Below are 16,821 nucleotides of genomic sequence, written 5' to 3' on the forward strand. Positions count from 1 at the left end.
AATCTGGATTTGCTACGGAGTAGCTACACCTGAGACAGTCCAATGCTGGCGACTCGCCTGCTCAACCCCCATTCCAATGAAAGCGATAGGGATTGGACGCGCCAAGTATCAGGGCAAGCGTAGGGTTAATGGCAATATCCAAATGCCACACAAAATCGAAAATTTTCCACAGAGTTGGGACATGACTCTGGAAACTTACCGGGCCAAGGCACGTTGGGTGCGGCTCTGGCTGTCCCAATTTTTATTGGCTACTAGTGAAAAGGAGGCTGAAGTGTTCATCTGCACTGAACCGTCCTTGCTCTGAGAGAGCACGGAACACAGAGTATGGGCTACTGTTAGTCCAGTCTGTCTCCCAAGTCCCAGGCAGATGCATTTTTGCCGATTCAGTTTAGAGATTGATCATTGTGTCGGCTTTATTTCTTTATTTTCCGTCTCTTGCGATCTGCTTGTGATCGAGCCAGTTCTGTTGTGGGATGTTTTCGCTTAGTGCCTAAGGCGACAAGGATTCCTTTACGTCCGTGCTTCCATGCAAGCGCAGTCAGCGTTGATTAAAGAACAGACCTGTTGTCCTTTTTTATATCGTGGTATCTCTTTGTCTTATTATTATCCATCCATGTCAATACTTGCGAATTCGTCCGCAACAGCCTTGTTTTGTACAGCCACGCTCTGCAAGTACTTGTGCTGCTACTACTCTGTACATGACTACGCACTTGCATTCAGTTGGATATGTATCCAAAGGGTTACAGACGATTACTCACGGAATCATCTAGCTAGAGACACTGACTCTAACCCCCACTCCATGAGTTTGAAGAATGGTGGGGATAATACTATCGCGCTCATTTTTTTTTTCTCGCGGACTCCGGAATTGTTACTCTGTCCGTACTCCACGACCTTTATTATCGTCCGTACGATGATCTTCATCACGACAAGGGTCAATCACTGATGACCGTCTCAGCTGCTTATATGTTCAAGCCGTTCTCAACGGTCCGTGCTACGGCTTCGGGTTCTACGGACCATCACCCATCACTCCAGGCTAATTTATACGGACATCTCGTCGCATCATGGCTGCCGTTTTCAATCATCGAACAGTGTTTCGCTGAAATCATCTTCAATCGTATCTTGAACACAATCAACCAGAAATCCTGCTGTTTGACGGTGGACAGAAACTTCCCCGCTCCAGTCGCTCGTAATATCCGTCCGGAATGTCAATCTATCCCAAACAGGTAGGCCGATATTTCATACGTCGAAACCGCATGATCTGGTCCACAGCAGTATTGGGACTTGTTGTCACACTGCATAAAGAAGACAGGGTTCTCATTAAATCTACCCACCTTAGCGCCGCGTCTTTCCGCTTCCCCGACTAAGAAGGAATGTGGTCCAATCGCATTGTCGCATTCCTTCCTTTCCCGATAGCCAGCCAGCCTTCTCTTAGAGAGAAGAAAAGAAAAGATGCAAAGGAAAAGAAGAAGCACTGCGGCCCGTTCCAGATAGGCAAGTCTCACGGGTTTTGCGGACAATGATTTTCCGTCGTACAACCTTGTGTATAGTGGTATATATATTTATTATTATTAGCTAGCTGACGTTGCAAAGTTTTGTACCTGTACGAACGCTTGGTACTTCGTATTCTGTGGTCTTGTATGGAAGTACAGTACATCTACAGAAGCATTCTTGGCAGGACATCTCCGATAAAAGAGCGACTATGTGTGGATCAAAGCAATATCATCGTTTGAAGAATGCCCACTTGCTATATTCTCATCCAATGATCGCGCTGCACTGTCCGTTCAATCTGCATTGTGACAGGATGTGCTGACAGTGGTCCCAAAAGTGGGACGGATACAATTGCCCTGTACTCCGTATTCAAGTCTGCAGAATGCGCTCGGCATGGAGATGGGGCTTGGTAGCCGCACTCAATTAAACAGAGTCCTGCAGGGTTGGTTCGGGATTTCCGTAATCTGTGCACTGTCGCATACGACATCGTCATTGGAACCGATGGCCATGGTATACGGAGTACATGCCGGAATGCATTGTACAAGTACTCTGTATGCCAAGATGATACATAAGACGGATGATTGACATGGTAAGCAATATTGACTCGCGTCGTCTCATTTCTGCACTTGCATCAATGAGGGATATACTTATGTAGTAGTCAGGTCAGATTGTTCTCCACATACCTACCTCGCGGAGAAAGAGTCCGGAATAATCATGGCTCTCACTGTGGGACTTGCATTCTTGATTGAATAACTCATTATGTACAAAGCATTCGATTGGTCGCAGTCAACTACAGCTTCCCCTTCTGCCGCGACTGTTCTTGCGCCCGTTTCACTCGCTCCCACGCATCCAGAGCAAAAGGCTTGGTCTTCTTGGCATACTCTTGAGCCCGGGCGCTACTGGCCTGTCTTAAGGCATACCGTGCGGCGATCCCCTGCATGATCACGGAGCTTCTCCAGTTAAAGAAGGAGTCTCCCCAAAGAATGTCATGTGTCGGATCCCAGCCAGCCAATTCGCTATACCACCGCACACACTCTTCGCGCTTGGGCAGACCAGGGATTACCCCGGGCTTGAACGTCTCGGTCGTATGATCCGTGCCATCCATATAATAGGGGCTTGTCAAGTTGCAAAAGTCCGACAAGGGATGTCCCACTGTGGCCATCTCCCAGTCCAGGATACCAATAACTCTTGGTTCAGTCTTGTGGAAGATCAAATTATCGATTTTGTAGTCGCCATGGACCAAGGTCCCTCGATCGCGCGGCTGGGTGGATTTGTTCGAGAAGAAGTTCACAATGTCTGTGAAGTGTGGTAGCTCTCCAACAGGCTCCTTGGTGTCCACGTCTACTGCTTGAGATTGCGCGCGGGAAACAGCGGAGAAGGTAGCAACCTGACGGTCATAGAACCCAGATGGCTTTCCGAACCGTTCCAACCCGACTGCTTTGGGGTCGACTCGGTGGAACTTGGCTAATGTCCTGACAGCGTCTTGCCATCTACAACGTTTAGCAATCAGCTTCTCAAACGCAACACGTGTCTTGGTATGCGATGACATACAGTGCACTCCGCTCCTCTGCACCTACTTCCGGCATCCCAGGGTCGGTAAACATGCGCCCGTCCAGAAACTCCATGATATAGAACGGTGTCCCAATAACATCCGCATCCTCACATAGGCAATACGCCTTTGGTACCGGCACATCTGTCTGCCCCAAAGCATGGATGACCTTGTATTCACGCTCGACCTTGTGCGCTGTCTTGGAGAGGAGCTTTCCCGGGGGCTTTTTCCGTAGGACGTATCGTTGCTTGTCAGCGCCGGTAATTTGGTACGTTGGGTTCGACTGGCCGAAGCTGAACTATAGCGCAGATTTATGTTAGCTCATTGTTTTATTTGATAGTTGGCGCTAGACTTGCCTGCTTTAGTTCGAATGGGGTCTTAATCTCGGGGACATTCTGGTTCAGATATCGCTCTAAAGAGGGGATATCGATTGGTTGGCGCACTTCTCCGGCCATTGTATATTCTGTAGTAGTAATCCTTTTTTATATGTAGATAGATGTATTCTCTTGATGAACGATAGAAAAAGCAACAATGAACACCAGCTGGTATCGCAGCTGTTAACTGGTACGCAACAACCGAACCGAGGCTGAACAAGCGGTGCGGAGACCTCGGGGATCCGCTGGGGTACAGCCGAGTCAGTGGTGACAAATGGTACAAACACGCCAAGCCTATTAACGCGGTCACGCGTCTAACGCCGACGCGTTGCTTGGGTCCAATCTACAGATCGAATCTGCAGGTGAAATTGAACAACACGCCGCAATCACACTATAACCAGTCAGTTCTTCTATTTCTGTCTCTCAATTGAAGCATTCAAATTGACAATGACCAAGGAGACTACTCCCCCTCCCACCACAACCACAACCGCACCAACCCACGAACCACCCTCACAACCGGCCTCGCCCCTCGCCAAACGAACAAAACCCAACACCGACAACGACAAGATGTCTACCCCCGCCGTCACCTCCATCTCTGCACCCCTCCCTCCCCTCTTCGTCAAGAAACTCACCGACACCGCCCAAGCGCCAACCCGGGGCTCTGCTTTTGCGGCAGGATATGACCTCTACAGCGCGAAGGAGACTGTGATCCCGGCGAAGGGGAAGACGCTGGTTGATACGGGACTTGCGATTGCTGTGCCGGAAGGTTGCTGTATGTTCACCACGTTCTACTCTATATCGTTTGGAAGCTAATGTGTGTATAGACGGCCGCGTGGCACCGCGGAGTGGACTTGCTTCGAAGCACTTTATTGATACTGGGGCTGGTGTTATTGATGCTGATTATCGGGGTGAGGTGAAGGTGTTGTTGTTTAACTTTTCTGAGGTTGATTTTGCGGTTAAGCAGGGAGAGAGGGTTGCGCAGCTTGTTTTGGAGAGGGTGGGTTTTTCCTTTTCTCTTCCCCTCCCCCCGCCCTAGATGATGCATAGTAAGGTGAATGCTAACGAAGGCAGATTTATACCCCTGAGGTTACGGTCGTCGAGGAATTGGAGGAGAGTGTTCGTGGTGCGGGTGGTTTCGGAAGCACTGGTGTTTAATTTTGTTAATAGAACGGTACGGATAGAAATGTCAATGGTTTACGACTGAATGATAATAATGGGTATCAATACTTTCCTTCCAAATGTATCATGCTCTATCATACATATGAATATCTATTGAAGTGTTTCCGGCAAATTCTCTTTCCTCCACTCCTGCGCTTGGAAACTAGCCGTTGGTTCACGAAGGAACCGTGCATTTCTTACCAATCGCACCTCGGCCGCCTTGCTCCGTCGCAGATTCTCTTGTTTCCGTTGCTCCTCTTCGCTAACATCTGCACTGTCTGAGGTAAGAGTGCGCAGTTCCGCATCCCTCGCCTCGAGTGTCTTCTCGAGCACACTGTGCATACTCTCCAGTACCTTAACAGTCGATTTAGCCAACGGAAGATCCGTAGGAGTCACTTCATCCGGGGAAACCCAGGACTTGACATTCCGAAGATCAGGCCCAGTAGCGAAAACAGCTTCGCGTAGACGGGCGACGGTTAGTGCGGCGAACATATCGCCCGTGCCGCTAAAGTAGCAGTCGAGTACAGGGACATCGATCCGGAAGAGACGTGGAGAACCATCTGAGCGGGTAGTGGAACCGATGACAGTTAGGCTGTTTGGTGACAAGGCGGTTTCTGATGTAAACCTGGAGATTTGCACAGAGGTTATGATGATGTGCGGAACGGAGTAGGTTTTGTGAATTGCAGTGATTGCTTCTGCGAGGGCTTTGAAGGAGGTGATTTTGATTCCGGAGAGGACTCTGTATATCGTAAGAATTGAACATGATATCTTTGAAGGGAACGCACTCTGCTTCGAATTGATTTGGTAGAATCAAATCCGCATAGCGAATAATATCCTTATAAGCCGGCACTACATCATCATTGACATACAGCCGGCCCTGGTCACCCATGACAGGATCCAGCACTGCCCCGTCAGCCCAGCATTCGAACAACCAAAACAGTAAGACTCACCCCAAAAGAAAGACCCCGGAGCCTTCTGAGCCTTCTGCTGCAGATCCAATCCAATAGCACCCACGGCCTCAACGGCCGCAGCACTGGGCGCATACCCGGACAACATGACGTCAAAGTCGGTGAGATTGCTCTGGCACAGGCCTTGGTAGAGATTGCTGATCTCCTGTGCTGTTGCCCTGGTTCCTTTGAATTGTCTATAGCCGGTGTGATTACCTCAGTCATTAATTAGCCAAGTCATTCAAAGATATGTAGGAGATAGGACTCACTGAAGTGGACAGTGTTCAGAGCAGCGACATCGCAGCCCAGGGATTGCATGACTATTGTCGCGATTTTGTTTCCGACATACCTAAGCTCTTCTATCAGTGTCCGTCTCTCTCATTTGTTTCTCCCAATACATAGTATAGGAAGCTGAGAAAAGAACATGTATGACATACCCGTACACGACCTATCGACTGTCAGTATGCACGACCTTGCCAAGAAATAGGAATGGACATACATGGCTCGCGACAGCAAGCACCGACGTCTCGGGCACCAGCACATCTGCCGACATGGTGAATTGCAATAATGATACCTGAAATAATAAAGGTAATGGGAAACGGAGGAAGAATTGACGATCTTGCGGATGGAGGGGTATTACATAAGCTGATAATAGACAGGAAGGATTCCCCGCAAGATGATTGGCCGGGTCTAGACTGTATGCGACCTGTCAATGAAGCCGGACTAGTAAACACTCCGTAGTATCACTAGTAGATGCCAGTATAGTCAATAACTGCATTTCGGAAATAACGGTGTTCATGGACATAGCATCTGCTCTAGAGCGCATAGCTGTCCATAGCTGCCCATAGCACCAGATGAACAGACCCTGAGCGCACTGATTCAGAGTTTCTTTTGGCTCCGTTTGCTCTTTTGGGCTGTTGTTAATCTCCGGCCGGATATTAATAGAAATAGTCGCCTTTGGTTTGTGTCTTTTTTGTCTTTTGCTTCTCCTGAATCCTGTTTCTTTCTTTCACCAAAGAAAAGAACAATAATACTAATAACTGGGAAGGTCTTCTGTCCTTTCCCCATCCCATCCACTCATTGATTGCCATGTCTGCAGTCGTTCGCTCGCTTTGAAATACCACCAGCCTTTAGGAAGTCATTCGTTTACTTGTCACTCGTTTATTTGCTCATTATTTTCTGTATAATTCCCTGTATCCCGTCGATATTGTACTGGCGCAGGTACTCCGCAATGTTTCAGCCCTACTCCTATTTCTACTTTTTCCTCATTGTTCTCGTCGCAGTCTCTACATCTGCCATCCCCGTCCACCATGGCAGCGACCTTAGTGGAGAGCAGCAGATCACCGATCGTCCGGAAATTACACCATCACTGGGACGTGCTTTGTTTGAACATCACGGGATCATCACAGCCGACGACAACACAAAGAACACAATAATCCCCCGAGGAACAACAGATTCAGACCTCCCAGCCCCCTTCGACACAAGCCTAGGAACAAACTACACCAAGAAATCCTGTCCCAAGTTCTTCACCAAGTTCCTCTCCGACTCGTCCCTCCAATCCTGCCACGCCCTCTCGCTCCTCCTCCGCAACTCAAACTCCTTCTTCTACACCCTGCGCTCAGAAACTGCGACATCGCACCTCCTCGACGTTGCTTGTTCGGCCTCTGTCTCGCAATGCACCAGCACATTATCCTCCTTGGCAAAGGAGTTGATCAAGGATGATAACTGCGGCGAGGAATACAAACTCGGAAACCCCAACGTCGTAGACGCTTACATCGACCTGGTCTCCTACGAGCCGCTTTACCACGCCTCATGTCTCAAGGACCCATCCACAGACAACTACTGCTTCGTCGATGCAGCGACAAACTCCACGAACCCCGCTGACTACGATGTATATTTTGTTCCTTTCGGAAATGCCCTCGAGGACCATGACGAAGCGAGTTGGGATAATAACACGCCCACGTGTAATACATGTCTGCGGGAGACTATGGGTGTGTATAAGAGCTTTGCGAGGGTTGATGGGCAGCCGCTTGTGCAGTCGTATCTGCCTTCTGCGAGGGTCGTTGATAGGCATTGTGGGGGTGGCTTCGCAGATTTGAATGTTACGGTTGGGACTATGAAGAAGGTTGAGACGTCAGGGGTGGCGGTTTATAGGCCGGGGTTGGCCTGGATGGTTGTTGGCGTGCTTGCTTTAGCATTTTGGGGCTAGGGTTCTATAATGAACGCTTGAAAGAGTGATGGATATGGTTATGGATTATGATAGCGTTATATTTCTTGTCAGTAATACTAATTGTAATGTTTCACATGTTTGAAATATGCCAACCTTCCAATAAATCATCCATTATTCGTACCGCATTAAATCAGAGGTATCTATATCCAAGCACGTAACAAGAAGCAATGCAGATGCCAATGTATAACACAAAATGGCTCGAGTTTACGATATCGTTAAGGGGTATGTAAAAGACGCTCAAAAAAGACAAAAGGCAACGCAACTAGCTGCGTCTAAGCCCATCTCCCATGGCTACTCCCATCAAACTCTGGGGCTCCTTAGAGAAGCCAGGCCCAGCTGACACAGGACTCGACGCATCTCGTTCCCGCTTCACGCGGAAAAATGCTAGCTTGGCAAACCGCCCAAGCTGGTTCCAGAAGTGCCGTCCAGCCATGTGAACTGATATTCTTTCCAGCAGATCTACCGTGGCTTCGCGCACGTTCTGGTCTGGGTGGAACAGTCCCATGCTAAGATAAAACAAGCCTGCCCGGCTTTCCGGTGTCACTGTGAGGAGCTGGCAGATCCCTGCATAATCCCTGACGGCGTGAGAAAAGGCGACGTAGATGGCTCCTGCATCTGTGTGCGACAACTTCAATGACCGTAGTCGATCGTGATGGTGGTGTAGATCTGGCTTTTGGATGGGTCGCGCCGGATAGTACAGGGTTGCAATGTCTTGGATGAACGAGTAATAGGACCGTGTGGTCCGCCAGCCTTCAATTCTCGATACAGATGCTGCCAGTTCTCGTTGCTTCATTGCTTCGTTCGGCCAAACATAGCCATGACCCCTCAACGTCGTCGGATCCAATGGATCCGCCTGTTGACTACTTGGACTGTCCGGCGACAATTCTTCGTTCGGGCCAATGATGAAAAGATTCGACGCTCCATAAACCATTTCCTCGAAAGCTGCAGCCATGCGTGTGAACTTGATGATATAGGCACGCCACTTGGCTCGGATGGAGTTTTCTCCATAGCGGTTAGTGATGCTGCGATGGATGTCCTCCATGAACAAGTTATCACCACTGTCTGAGTGTGAACTCGAATTGGGGTTAACAAAATGGCTCTGCTGCTGGAAGAATAAAAGTCCTTCTGTAACCGGCGCCGGCTCGATGTGGCTACTGATCTTCATTCGACCTGTGGGCAAGTCACAGAGAAGATCCCACCATTCGGGATGATTGGCAAAAGTAGGATTAGTTACGCCTGCAATAAAACCAGGAACCTTGAGAAGGTCATCGATCTTTGTCAGATCAGTGTATGGGAACGCATGACGCGTGAACCCGCGCAGAATTCCACCCGACGCCAGAGCGCAAGCAGCAAGAACAGCCTCAGCTACCTCTCCTGAAGGTCTGTTATGCCCTAGGAAGACGACCCGTTTCTGGGTCAGCATTGCATTGATCAGAACAATAATCGGATGGGTAAATGGACCGCTCGTCGTCAAGTGCGAATGAAGGGGGAATGGTTGTGGTGAGGTAGCATGAGGGGCGGCGAAAGTCTGGATAAGCTTGATAAAAGAGAAATCGCCCACCGTCTCCGGCCAGATGACCGTAGGCACTTTGACGGGGATGGGAATGTCATTGTAGACCACCTTGGACTCGAATTCGTGTGTATCTCGAGGAAGCACGAACCGAGGTGCAAGTTTCTTGGGTGACGGCGGAGAGGCATCATCTGGATATGATTCGCCCTCCTCTTCCAGACGTTGGTGTGCCATTTGTTCAAACTTTTCGATGAACATATCCTTCGTGTTCGTGGCTTGTAATATTTGCCGTTCAAGGAGAGAAAGTTTCGGCAGCAATGAAAGGTCCATAGAGTTGACGGCATCATAAAGGCGTGCCAGTGTTTCCGGATATGGGTTCTTGAAATAATCATCCAGCGCCAAAAGGAGCAGGGGCTAACTCGTTAGTTGGAACCATTTCCCGTGCTTCTTGGCAGACTTACCTTATAGATATGAAGGAAAGAATGTCGCGTACAGATTGCCATTGCTTTGACGACAGCACCTCTGCAACACATTAGCTCCATTATTAAAAAACAATAACTGAAGAGGGCATACCGCTTGACTGTGTTGTCCTGTTTTGTATTTACAAGGTTCAGGACATACATCAGCGGTGGCCCTTCACCACCGTCATCCTCATCATCACTGCTAACGTCGTCCGAGCCATCGTCCGAACCATCATCCTCTCCATTGTCCGACTTGTTTCCTTTATTCTTTCTCTTCTTCTTCTTCTCGTGCAAAGATTCATCGTCGTCGTCTGCACTTGTATCCTTGTGCAAGAAGAATATCGTCCAATCCTGACTTCTGACGTGAGTCTGATCCGGTAACATCAGTTCCGCCAACATACTCTCATCGCCACTAATTGCGGCTGGATACTGATGCTCCATGATCGGACCGCGGTCAATGTGGAAGGAAGCCACGAGAATGAACTCTACATGGCGTTCGGAAGAGTCCAACGGATACTGTGATTTGCATCGTCGGGGTCTCGAACTCTCTGGGATTGCGACGGTATTCGCATAGGTATTCTCGGACGGACGGCGCAGCAATGTTTGGGAGCTCGGCGAACGTTTGAGAACAGACGGGGACGGAGTCAGTCGAGGCAACGTGCTGGGTTTGGCCCGGTTGGACGTCGCACCAGATCCGGAAAGTGTATCATCGGACGGTCGATACGGCAGCGTACTCGTCATATTTAAGGGTGTTCAAAGGTGAAATGAGAGGGTAGCAAGGAATGCTGGTATCGAACTCCGTCGTGGCAGTAGATCTAGCACAGGAACAACCGCATAGTCAGGCCAATGGATTCGGAGACCCTGAATCAGAGCTGGCAAAAGTAGTCGAAGGATATAGTTCGGTCAGTCTGATGCATTCCCAGCCCAGGATATGAATCAGAAATTATATGTCGACTGGCACAAGGTCACAAAGTTTCGGTGGTGGTGATCGACGGGGAAATTCAGGGGGTTTCCAGAAAAGCCACAACCAACCATCAAATCTCCACAGCGGGGAGACTCACACAGTGCAGCCAGAGACTGCCTGCTTCGGGAAGTGCCATATGCAGGCTTCCAGAGGCAGGCGAGTATTCCCGGATAATAAACATCATGCCGGGTTTTTCCTGATAGAAATGTCCCATTCCTCGTTTGCGCAGTTCCTCGAGGAGAAGTCGGATCCATGAAAAGCAGCTCGAGGAGAATCGCAGAGCCGCTCTCCGCACGTGCCTTCGGTGCCGGGCCGACTGGATCCCGAGTTTGTTTACTTGGATACTTGCCTTTATGAGCGAACGTGATTATCATACTGATGCATGCGCTTGATGTTAGGAGAAAAGAACAGTTGAGACAAACACTGCACCATTCGAATATCCCTGCATATGATCTGTTTTCAATTTGTTTGAACCCTGAACGCCCCGATCTAATGAAATGGTATGTTGTCCCCGGCTTTCAATACTAGCGTCGGTTTGGCTGAAGAGGACCTCTCAAGATGCCCACGAATACCCCATTCAAGTCTTCTCCTCTGTCGTTTGGCTCCCCACGGGCCTCACCGTTTCGTCGACCTTCAACACCAAATTCCCCGCCGCAGGGTCGTTCGAGCACACCCGGCAGTTCCCCCGGTCGAACACTCCCGCCAGTTCCCTCGCCCAGCAAACTAAATCAATCGTACACAATTGAAGATGACCCGGAAGAGTCCCCCGGGTATCAAATTGGCGATGCGCCAATTCCTCCACCCAAGTTCAGCAGAGAGCTGCCTCCATCGCCAACCAAGGGAGCTAATTTGGGCAGTTCGTCTCCTATTTTGAGTACCAGACAGTCTAACAGCATGATGAATGCACCTAGTGATGCAGCGGCCAGCCTGTCGCCGGCGCAATTAAGGGAAATACGGGAGGCGTTCCAGGTGCTGGATCGGGATAATGATGGGTCTGTGAACCGAGAAGATGTGGCAGATGTGCTGGTCAATGTTGGTATGTCTACTGGGAGTAAAATCTTGACTCGAAAACTGTGTGGCTGACTTTCAATTTAGGTTTGAATGCATCTGCAATCTCGCAATTCTTCCCACCCGGGGCCCCTCAAACGATCCACTTTCCCACTTTCTTGAACACCCTCTCCGACCTAGTCAGCCCCCTGTCATCGCGCCAGGAGCTTGTTAACGCGCTGGCCGCCTTTGACGATGACGACAGTGGTCAAGTTGACGTGAACGAACTACGAGATGCGCTATTACACACTTCACCGGAAGATGGGGAGCATCCGCTTACGGAACGGGAAGTAGACGAGGTGCTGAGTGGATACACTGGACGCAGAGTCTTTGGAGGGAAAAGCTCCAAGGCTACAGGGGGTGGGAAGCGAGGAGAAGTGTTTCGATACCAGGAGTTTGTCGATTCGATCATGGGAGGGACGGAGAATGGGCGGCAAGCTGAAACTGCGCGGATTGCATAGAACGGGTATTCTATTAATATTTCTTGGAATAATGGCGTTGGACGGCACTGAACATTACTGGCGGTTAACTTATTTTATGTTGCTACACAATATTGGGCCGCCTATTGTAGGGAATATATAGATGCCCGAGTCAATGGAGGCTGGTGAATAGCCTCAGACTGCGACAGACAGTCTCGAAATCGACTCTATACATTTGATTTAACTGAATACCGTGAATGACTACTATAATCAGCAAAATGAGATGCCTATGCCCAAAGTGTTCTGTTATCGATAGTCCGTCGCGTGTCCCGCATACCCGCCATCTCATAATTCCCATTCCTTCTGCACAACCAACCAGCCTTATGAATTTAGCCAACAGCACTCTTTGATCTCGATTCGCTGCAAGGAAAAATGTTTTACATCTGGTGCTGCACCAGAATATTATATCTGTGCTAGAGAACGACACACCTGAACGTAACCGGAGGTAAACAAACATTAAACGAAAACGACCGAGATGACCTCCCGCCCAACACAAGCGCAGCTCAACCTCGCTGCCCTCGCATCCCCTTCTCCCTCCCCGCAAACGATGCGGTCTCTGCGCAAAATACAGTCACACCATACCCTTTCATCGAATACGTCCTCCGATCTTCAATCCATAACTTCCGCCGCCAATACCGACGAGTCTTCTATAGCGACGCAACAACATCACCACCAGCAACAACACCAACGACAATTAGCATCCCCCGCTCGAATCCGGACGCATGGTCGTGGACGGTCGAACAGTGATACGGGCTCTCGGGAGGCGACACTTACTGTTCCGAAAAAAAGGCGACCGGCTAGGAAGACGGGGTCGGGGATCGGGGTGAAGAGGTCGCTCTTGGAGAGCTACCTTAGAGATGGGCCGCTGGATGGGAATCTTGCAGAGGGGATGCAGGAGTTGAGATATTTGGTTTTGTCTACGAGGGTAGAAGCTGATGTTGACGGCATGGTATGTTCTTATGTTCTCCACATGGTGAAAGTAATGGAACGCGGGCTGACTGACGGATAGTCAACATACCGGGTATACCTGTGGCTCGTTCTTCTCGATATTCCTCCTGCTCCAACAGATGAATACCTTTCTCTAATTCATCGTGGCCGTTCACCGGCATACACCAAAATCCGCAACGATACCTTCCGCACCCTAGCGACGGATCCCCTGTTCAAGCGGCGCGTGACGGAAGCAAGTTTGATCCGGTTGTTGAACGCGGTAGCTTGGAAACTCGAAGATGCAAAAGGCAACCGCCGTCGCAAGTCACGGCCTTCCTCTCGCAGACGGGAAATGGAATCACTAATCAAAACGCCGCCGCGCATCGCCGAAGAAGACGAAGACGAATTTGTTGTTGTTGATAATAATACCACCTTCACCACTCCTTTCACTTCTACTGCTACTACACCTAATGATAATAACGATAATTCCAACGCTCGCGGAAATGAAAGCGAATCCGCCATCTACGTCCAGGGCATGAACGTCCTCTGCGCTCCGTTCCTCTACGCCGCCCGCAGCGAAGTCGAGGCCTTTGCGCTTTTCCATCATTTTGTCACCCGCGAGTGCCCCGGGTACATTCGCAGCGCCATGGATGGTGTTCACAGGGGGTTGCGTCTCGTCGACCGGTGTCTGGAAGTCGTTGAGCCAAAATTGGCCGCCTATCTCTTCTCCAAGGGGATGCAAGCAGAGCTGTACGCGTTTCCGTCTGTTTTGACGCTGTGCGCGTGCACGCCTCCGTTACCCGAGGTGCTTCATTTGTGGGACTTTCTGTTTGCGTATGGACCGCATTTGAATATTCTGTGTATTGTTGCGCAATTGATTAGGATGAAGGATACGATTCTCGAGAGTCCGAGGTACGTCTACTCCCCGGATCAAAAAAACATGCTAACAAATTGAAAAGCCCAAATAAAATCCTACGCTCATTCCCACCCCTCGACGCCAAGGAAATCATCGCCTTGACCGTCCTGATTGTCCGCAAGATACCCAGTCCACTTTATGCGGAGTTGGTAAACCATGCCAAGTAGCTGCTTTGCCGCCTTATGATTATGATTTATGTTTTTTTTTTTTTTTTTTTTTTTTCTTTGCCTTTCCTTTCTTGACATTGCATTCATCCTGGCACATTTACATTTAGATTTACATTGGAGGCGTTATATTTGTTTTACTATTATACATGGCACGTGCGACGCGACGCTGTATACTGATTTGATTGATTGATGATGAGGAATGATTAATTGATGCTGATTGACTTGGAATTAGATGATATGACGAGTTTTATGTATTTAGACAATTGCATGGCTACTGAGTTGGGCGAATAGCAACGCATTCTATTAACCTGACCTATATCCTAACCTAGCCTAACCTAGCCTAACCTAACCAACCCATACCAATCCCAGTCCCTCCAAAGACGCTCTAATAAATGCAGAATAGCAGGTACTTCTTTTCGAGATATTTTTCGGCAAATTCATGAAAAAAGAAAGCAATCAATGAACAACACCAACCGCATTCCTCCCAACCCCAGACCCATTCACCACCAACGGCTGACACCTATCCACCGACTGTTGCGGAGCAGGTCCATCCTTCGACGCAGGTCTAGACCCGCCCGTAACACTATGCGCAGGACTAGTTCCGGCACTACTATGGCCACGATAAGAATAAGGACCAGGACTAGGGCTAGGGCTTGAAGCAGGTGTTGTCGAGCTTGTGCTTGCTGCGCTGGTTGCTTTTGTAGCCACAGTTGTGGCCTGGTTGTGGTTTGAGATCCGGTTTGGGCTGGGATTGGGGTTGGGGTTTCGATCTATGCAAACGCGGATTCTCTTTGAGCCCATGAACGCGGTGTTGTTGAATAATGTGACGGCGCGTTTGGCAGAGTCTGGCGTTGTGAATGTGATTCTGGCTGATTGTTGTTTGTGGCGGGTGTAGGCGGCAGTGGTTGTGGTTGTGTCGAACTGGCATTGTTCGATAGGGCCGGCCTCTTGAAAGAGAGAGACTAGGTTTGCTTGTGTGGTGTTTACGTTGAGGTTCTGGGCGAGGATTGTGCGGCGGGTGGGTTTTGTGTAGGAGTTGGTGATGTAGCTTGGGACGTTGGAAAGAGACTTCGCTGGGGGGTGTGCGGCTGGTTCGGGGATAGGCTGGAATTGATATGTCGGTGGAGGGACGGTGAAGGTATATAACGATGGTTCGCAGGCGACGGCTGGACCTGGACCTGGGGCTGTCGGTGGAGAAAGAGGATCTTGGAATATATGGATGAATGATGGCGGTGGCTGAGGGAGACCTATGATCGGTGCATACTCTGGGCTCTGGTATAAAGATCTATCTAATTAGCATTGATTTAGGTATGAAGGAGACCGTCACCTTACTCTGGAGAACCGGGGGCAGCCAGATTCTGGGTCACACGAGGTGGCGTCGAGTAGCCAGACATGTAACCAGAAGGAAACACACAAGCCGGACCTCTGGTGGGGCCTGCGATGGGACGAGTCGGGGAACAGGTTCTCGAGAGCGTGACGACTATACTCTGTCCTTCCCAGCCGTTAGCGGATAGTCGATCTATGGAGTATATCAGCGTTAGCGTCGTCCATCCATATACCAGCATCAGACAAAGTAAACGCACGATAAGTCCTCCACGCCTCCTCTTCATTCTTAACAATTATCTGTCCTAGCCCAGTAGGAAAACCATGACTGTCGTCGTAGACTACAGCCTGGCGGATATGAACGGCTGTTTGGCGGATGAGGTCTTTGAGTTCTTGCCAGCGGCAGTGAGCTGGGATCTTCTTTTATCAGCAAGGCTACCGGAGAAGCAGAATACAAGGCTAGCTCACCCCTTGAAGAAAGACTACGAATTCTTCGTCGGACCCACGAGGTCTCGGGCGTGATTTCTCGCGGGTAGGCATATTGCTGTAACGTAGGATATGCAGAAGGATAATGAAGAGCAAGAACAGGTTATGAGTTGAAAGGTGGTTATATGACCCAGTAATCCAAGAATACACCGTAGACTTATAACAGCAGACGTCAGCAATTGACTCAGTTGCAACCGCTGACAGCGATTGAAAAGGAACGCAGCAAAGTGAGAAAAAGAAATAACCCAGTTGCAAAACCCGGATCAAAAACAGCTGACGAATAAAGAGGCAGTGTCAGGTGCAATTGCATTGCGAATTCGATATCAGTCTGCGCTGCGGCTGGAAAATGGGCTTGCTGAGCTGAACATATTTATTAGTGTCCTGTAGCATATGGGAGGTAGGTAACACTCCCAGGATATATCATACGGCGATCCTGTGGGAGATAACAAATCATACAAAAGCAACGAATGGTTCCTGACCAGGGATCGATCGGATCTGTCCCAAGGATGAACTTATGTGGTTCAATTCTAGTGTTCCGTGCCATTGCTGCTTGTTGTGGTACAAGAAGGAATGACTGGGATGTTGGGATGCATGGTAGCCGTGATCTCTCACACCGCCAGATTTCCTCGTACAGAGTACAGAGTAGAATACATACATAGTAGTAATCGAGGGACAAAGCAGGTGAACCCCGTCGTGTAGGCATGGATGAATAATATTATTGATTATCGGGTATGAATCATATTGTTCTGAACAATGTGAATTGGATCTGTACCAACACGATCAGTCAGATGCATA

General features: G+C 49.3%; 9 protein-coding genes across 9 annotated transcripts; 5 read left to right on the top strand and 4 right to left on the bottom strand.

Moving 5' to 3' along the window:
- Positions 1-415: 415 nt before the first annotated feature.
- Positions 416-1,718, top strand: EURHEDRAFT_137670 (uncharacterized protein). The gene is made up of 2 exons (XM_040777760.1): positions 416-905; positions 956-1,718. Exons 1-2 carry the CDS (start codon positions 527-529, stop codon positions 1,225-1,227), a joined length of 651 nt encoding a protein of 216 aa, XP_040637284.1. The 5' UTR covers positions 416-526; the 3' UTR covers positions 1,228-1,718.
- Positions 1,719-1,932: 214 nt separating this feature from the next.
- On the bottom strand, positions 1,933-3,675 carry EURHEDRAFT_138273 (phosphotransferase family protein). The gene is made up of 4 exons (XM_040777761.1): positions 3,394-3,675; positions 3,040-3,335; positions 2,176-2,978; positions 1,933-2,108 (listed from the first exon to the last, which is right to left on the bottom strand). Exons 1-3 carry the CDS (start codon positions 3,490-3,492, stop codon positions 2,279-2,281), a joined length of 1,095 nt encoding a protein of 364 aa, XP_040637285.1. The 5' UTR covers positions 3,493-3,675; the 3' UTR covers positions 1,933-2,108; positions 2,176-2,278.
- Positions 3,676-3,764: 89 nt separating this feature from the next.
- On the top strand, positions 3,765-4,555 carry EURHEDRAFT_413999 (dUTP diphosphatase). Its single transcript, XM_040782305.1, has 2 exons — positions 3,765-4,183; positions 4,236-4,555. Exons 1-2 carry the CDS (start codon positions 3,859-3,861, stop codon positions 4,445-4,447), a joined length of 537 nt encoding a protein of 178 aa, XP_040637286.1. The 5' UTR covers positions 3,765-3,858; the 3' UTR covers positions 4,448-4,555.
- Positions 4,556-4,680: 125 nt separating this feature from the next.
- Positions 4,681-6,069, bottom strand: EURHEDRAFT_404013 (pyridoxal kinase; the record flags this gene model as incomplete). The annotated part of the gene is made up of 6 exons (XM_040780277.1): positions 4,681-5,308; positions 5,355-5,472; positions 5,520-5,732; positions 5,786-5,865; positions 5,954-5,964; positions 6,016-6,069. 6 exons carry the CDS (start codon positions 6,067-6,069, stop codon positions 4,681-4,683), a joined length of 1,104 nt encoding a protein of 367 aa, XP_040637287.1.
- A 446-nt stretch (positions 6,070-6,515) lies between these two features.
- On the top strand, positions 6,516-7,876 carry EURHEDRAFT_414002 (uncharacterized protein). The gene has a single exon (XM_040782306.1). It carries the CDS (start codon positions 6,748-6,750, stop codon positions 7,723-7,725), a length of 978 nt encoding a protein of 325 aa, XP_040637288.1. The 5' UTR covers positions 6,516-6,747; the 3' UTR covers positions 7,726-7,876.
- Positions 7,877-8,008: 132 nt separating this feature from the next.
- Positions 8,009-10,458, bottom strand: EURHEDRAFT_459810 (AFI1/MesA family protein; the record flags this gene model as incomplete). Its single annotated transcript, XM_040784609.1, has 3 exons — positions 8,009-9,670; positions 9,718-9,778; positions 9,830-10,458. 3 exons carry the CDS (start codon positions 10,456-10,458, stop codon positions 8,009-8,011), a joined length of 2,352 nt encoding a protein of 783 aa, XP_040637289.1.
- Positions 10,459-11,239: 781 nt separating this feature from the next.
- EURHEDRAFT_459757 (putative calmodulin) lies at positions 11,240-12,189 on the top strand (the record flags this gene model as incomplete). The annotated part of the gene is made up of 2 exons (XM_040784607.1): positions 11,240-11,717; positions 11,777-12,189. The coding sequence occupies 2 exons, from the start codon at positions 11,240-11,242 to the stop codon at positions 12,187-12,189; spliced, it is 891 nt and encodes a 296-aa protein (XP_040637290.1).
- Positions 12,190-12,524: 335 nt separating this feature from the next.
- Positions 12,525-14,167, top strand: EURHEDRAFT_414005 (TBC-domain-containing protein). Its single transcript, XM_040782307.1, has 2 exons — positions 12,525-13,156; positions 13,217-14,167. The coding sequence occupies exons 1-2, from the start codon at positions 12,683-12,685 to the stop codon at positions 14,087-14,089; spliced, it is 1,347 nt and encodes a 448-aa protein (XP_040637291.1). The 5' UTR covers positions 12,525-12,682; the 3' UTR covers positions 14,090-14,167.
- Positions 14,168-14,268: 101 nt separating this feature from the next.
- On the bottom strand, positions 14,269-16,573 carry EURHEDRAFT_482044 (RNA-binding protein). The gene is made up of 4 exons (XM_040785512.1): positions 16,009-16,573; positions 15,801-15,957; positions 15,550-15,736; positions 14,269-15,502 (listed from the first exon to the last, which is right to left on the bottom strand). Exons 1-4 carry the CDS (start codon positions 16,078-16,080, stop codon positions 14,674-14,676), a joined length of 1,245 nt encoding a protein of 414 aa, XP_040637292.1. The 5' UTR covers positions 16,081-16,573; the 3' UTR covers positions 14,269-14,673.
- Between the last annotated feature and the right edge of the window lie 248 nt (positions 16,574-16,821).

The sequence above is a fragment of the Aspergillus ruber genome (genome assembly GCF_000600275.1).
Source record: "Aspergillus ruber CBS 135680 unplaced genomic scaffold scaffold00020, whole genome shotgun sequence".
In the NCBI taxonomy this organism is placed as follows: Eukaryota; Fungi; Ascomycota; class Eurotiomycetes; order Eurotiales; family Aspergillaceae; genus Aspergillus; species Aspergillus ruber.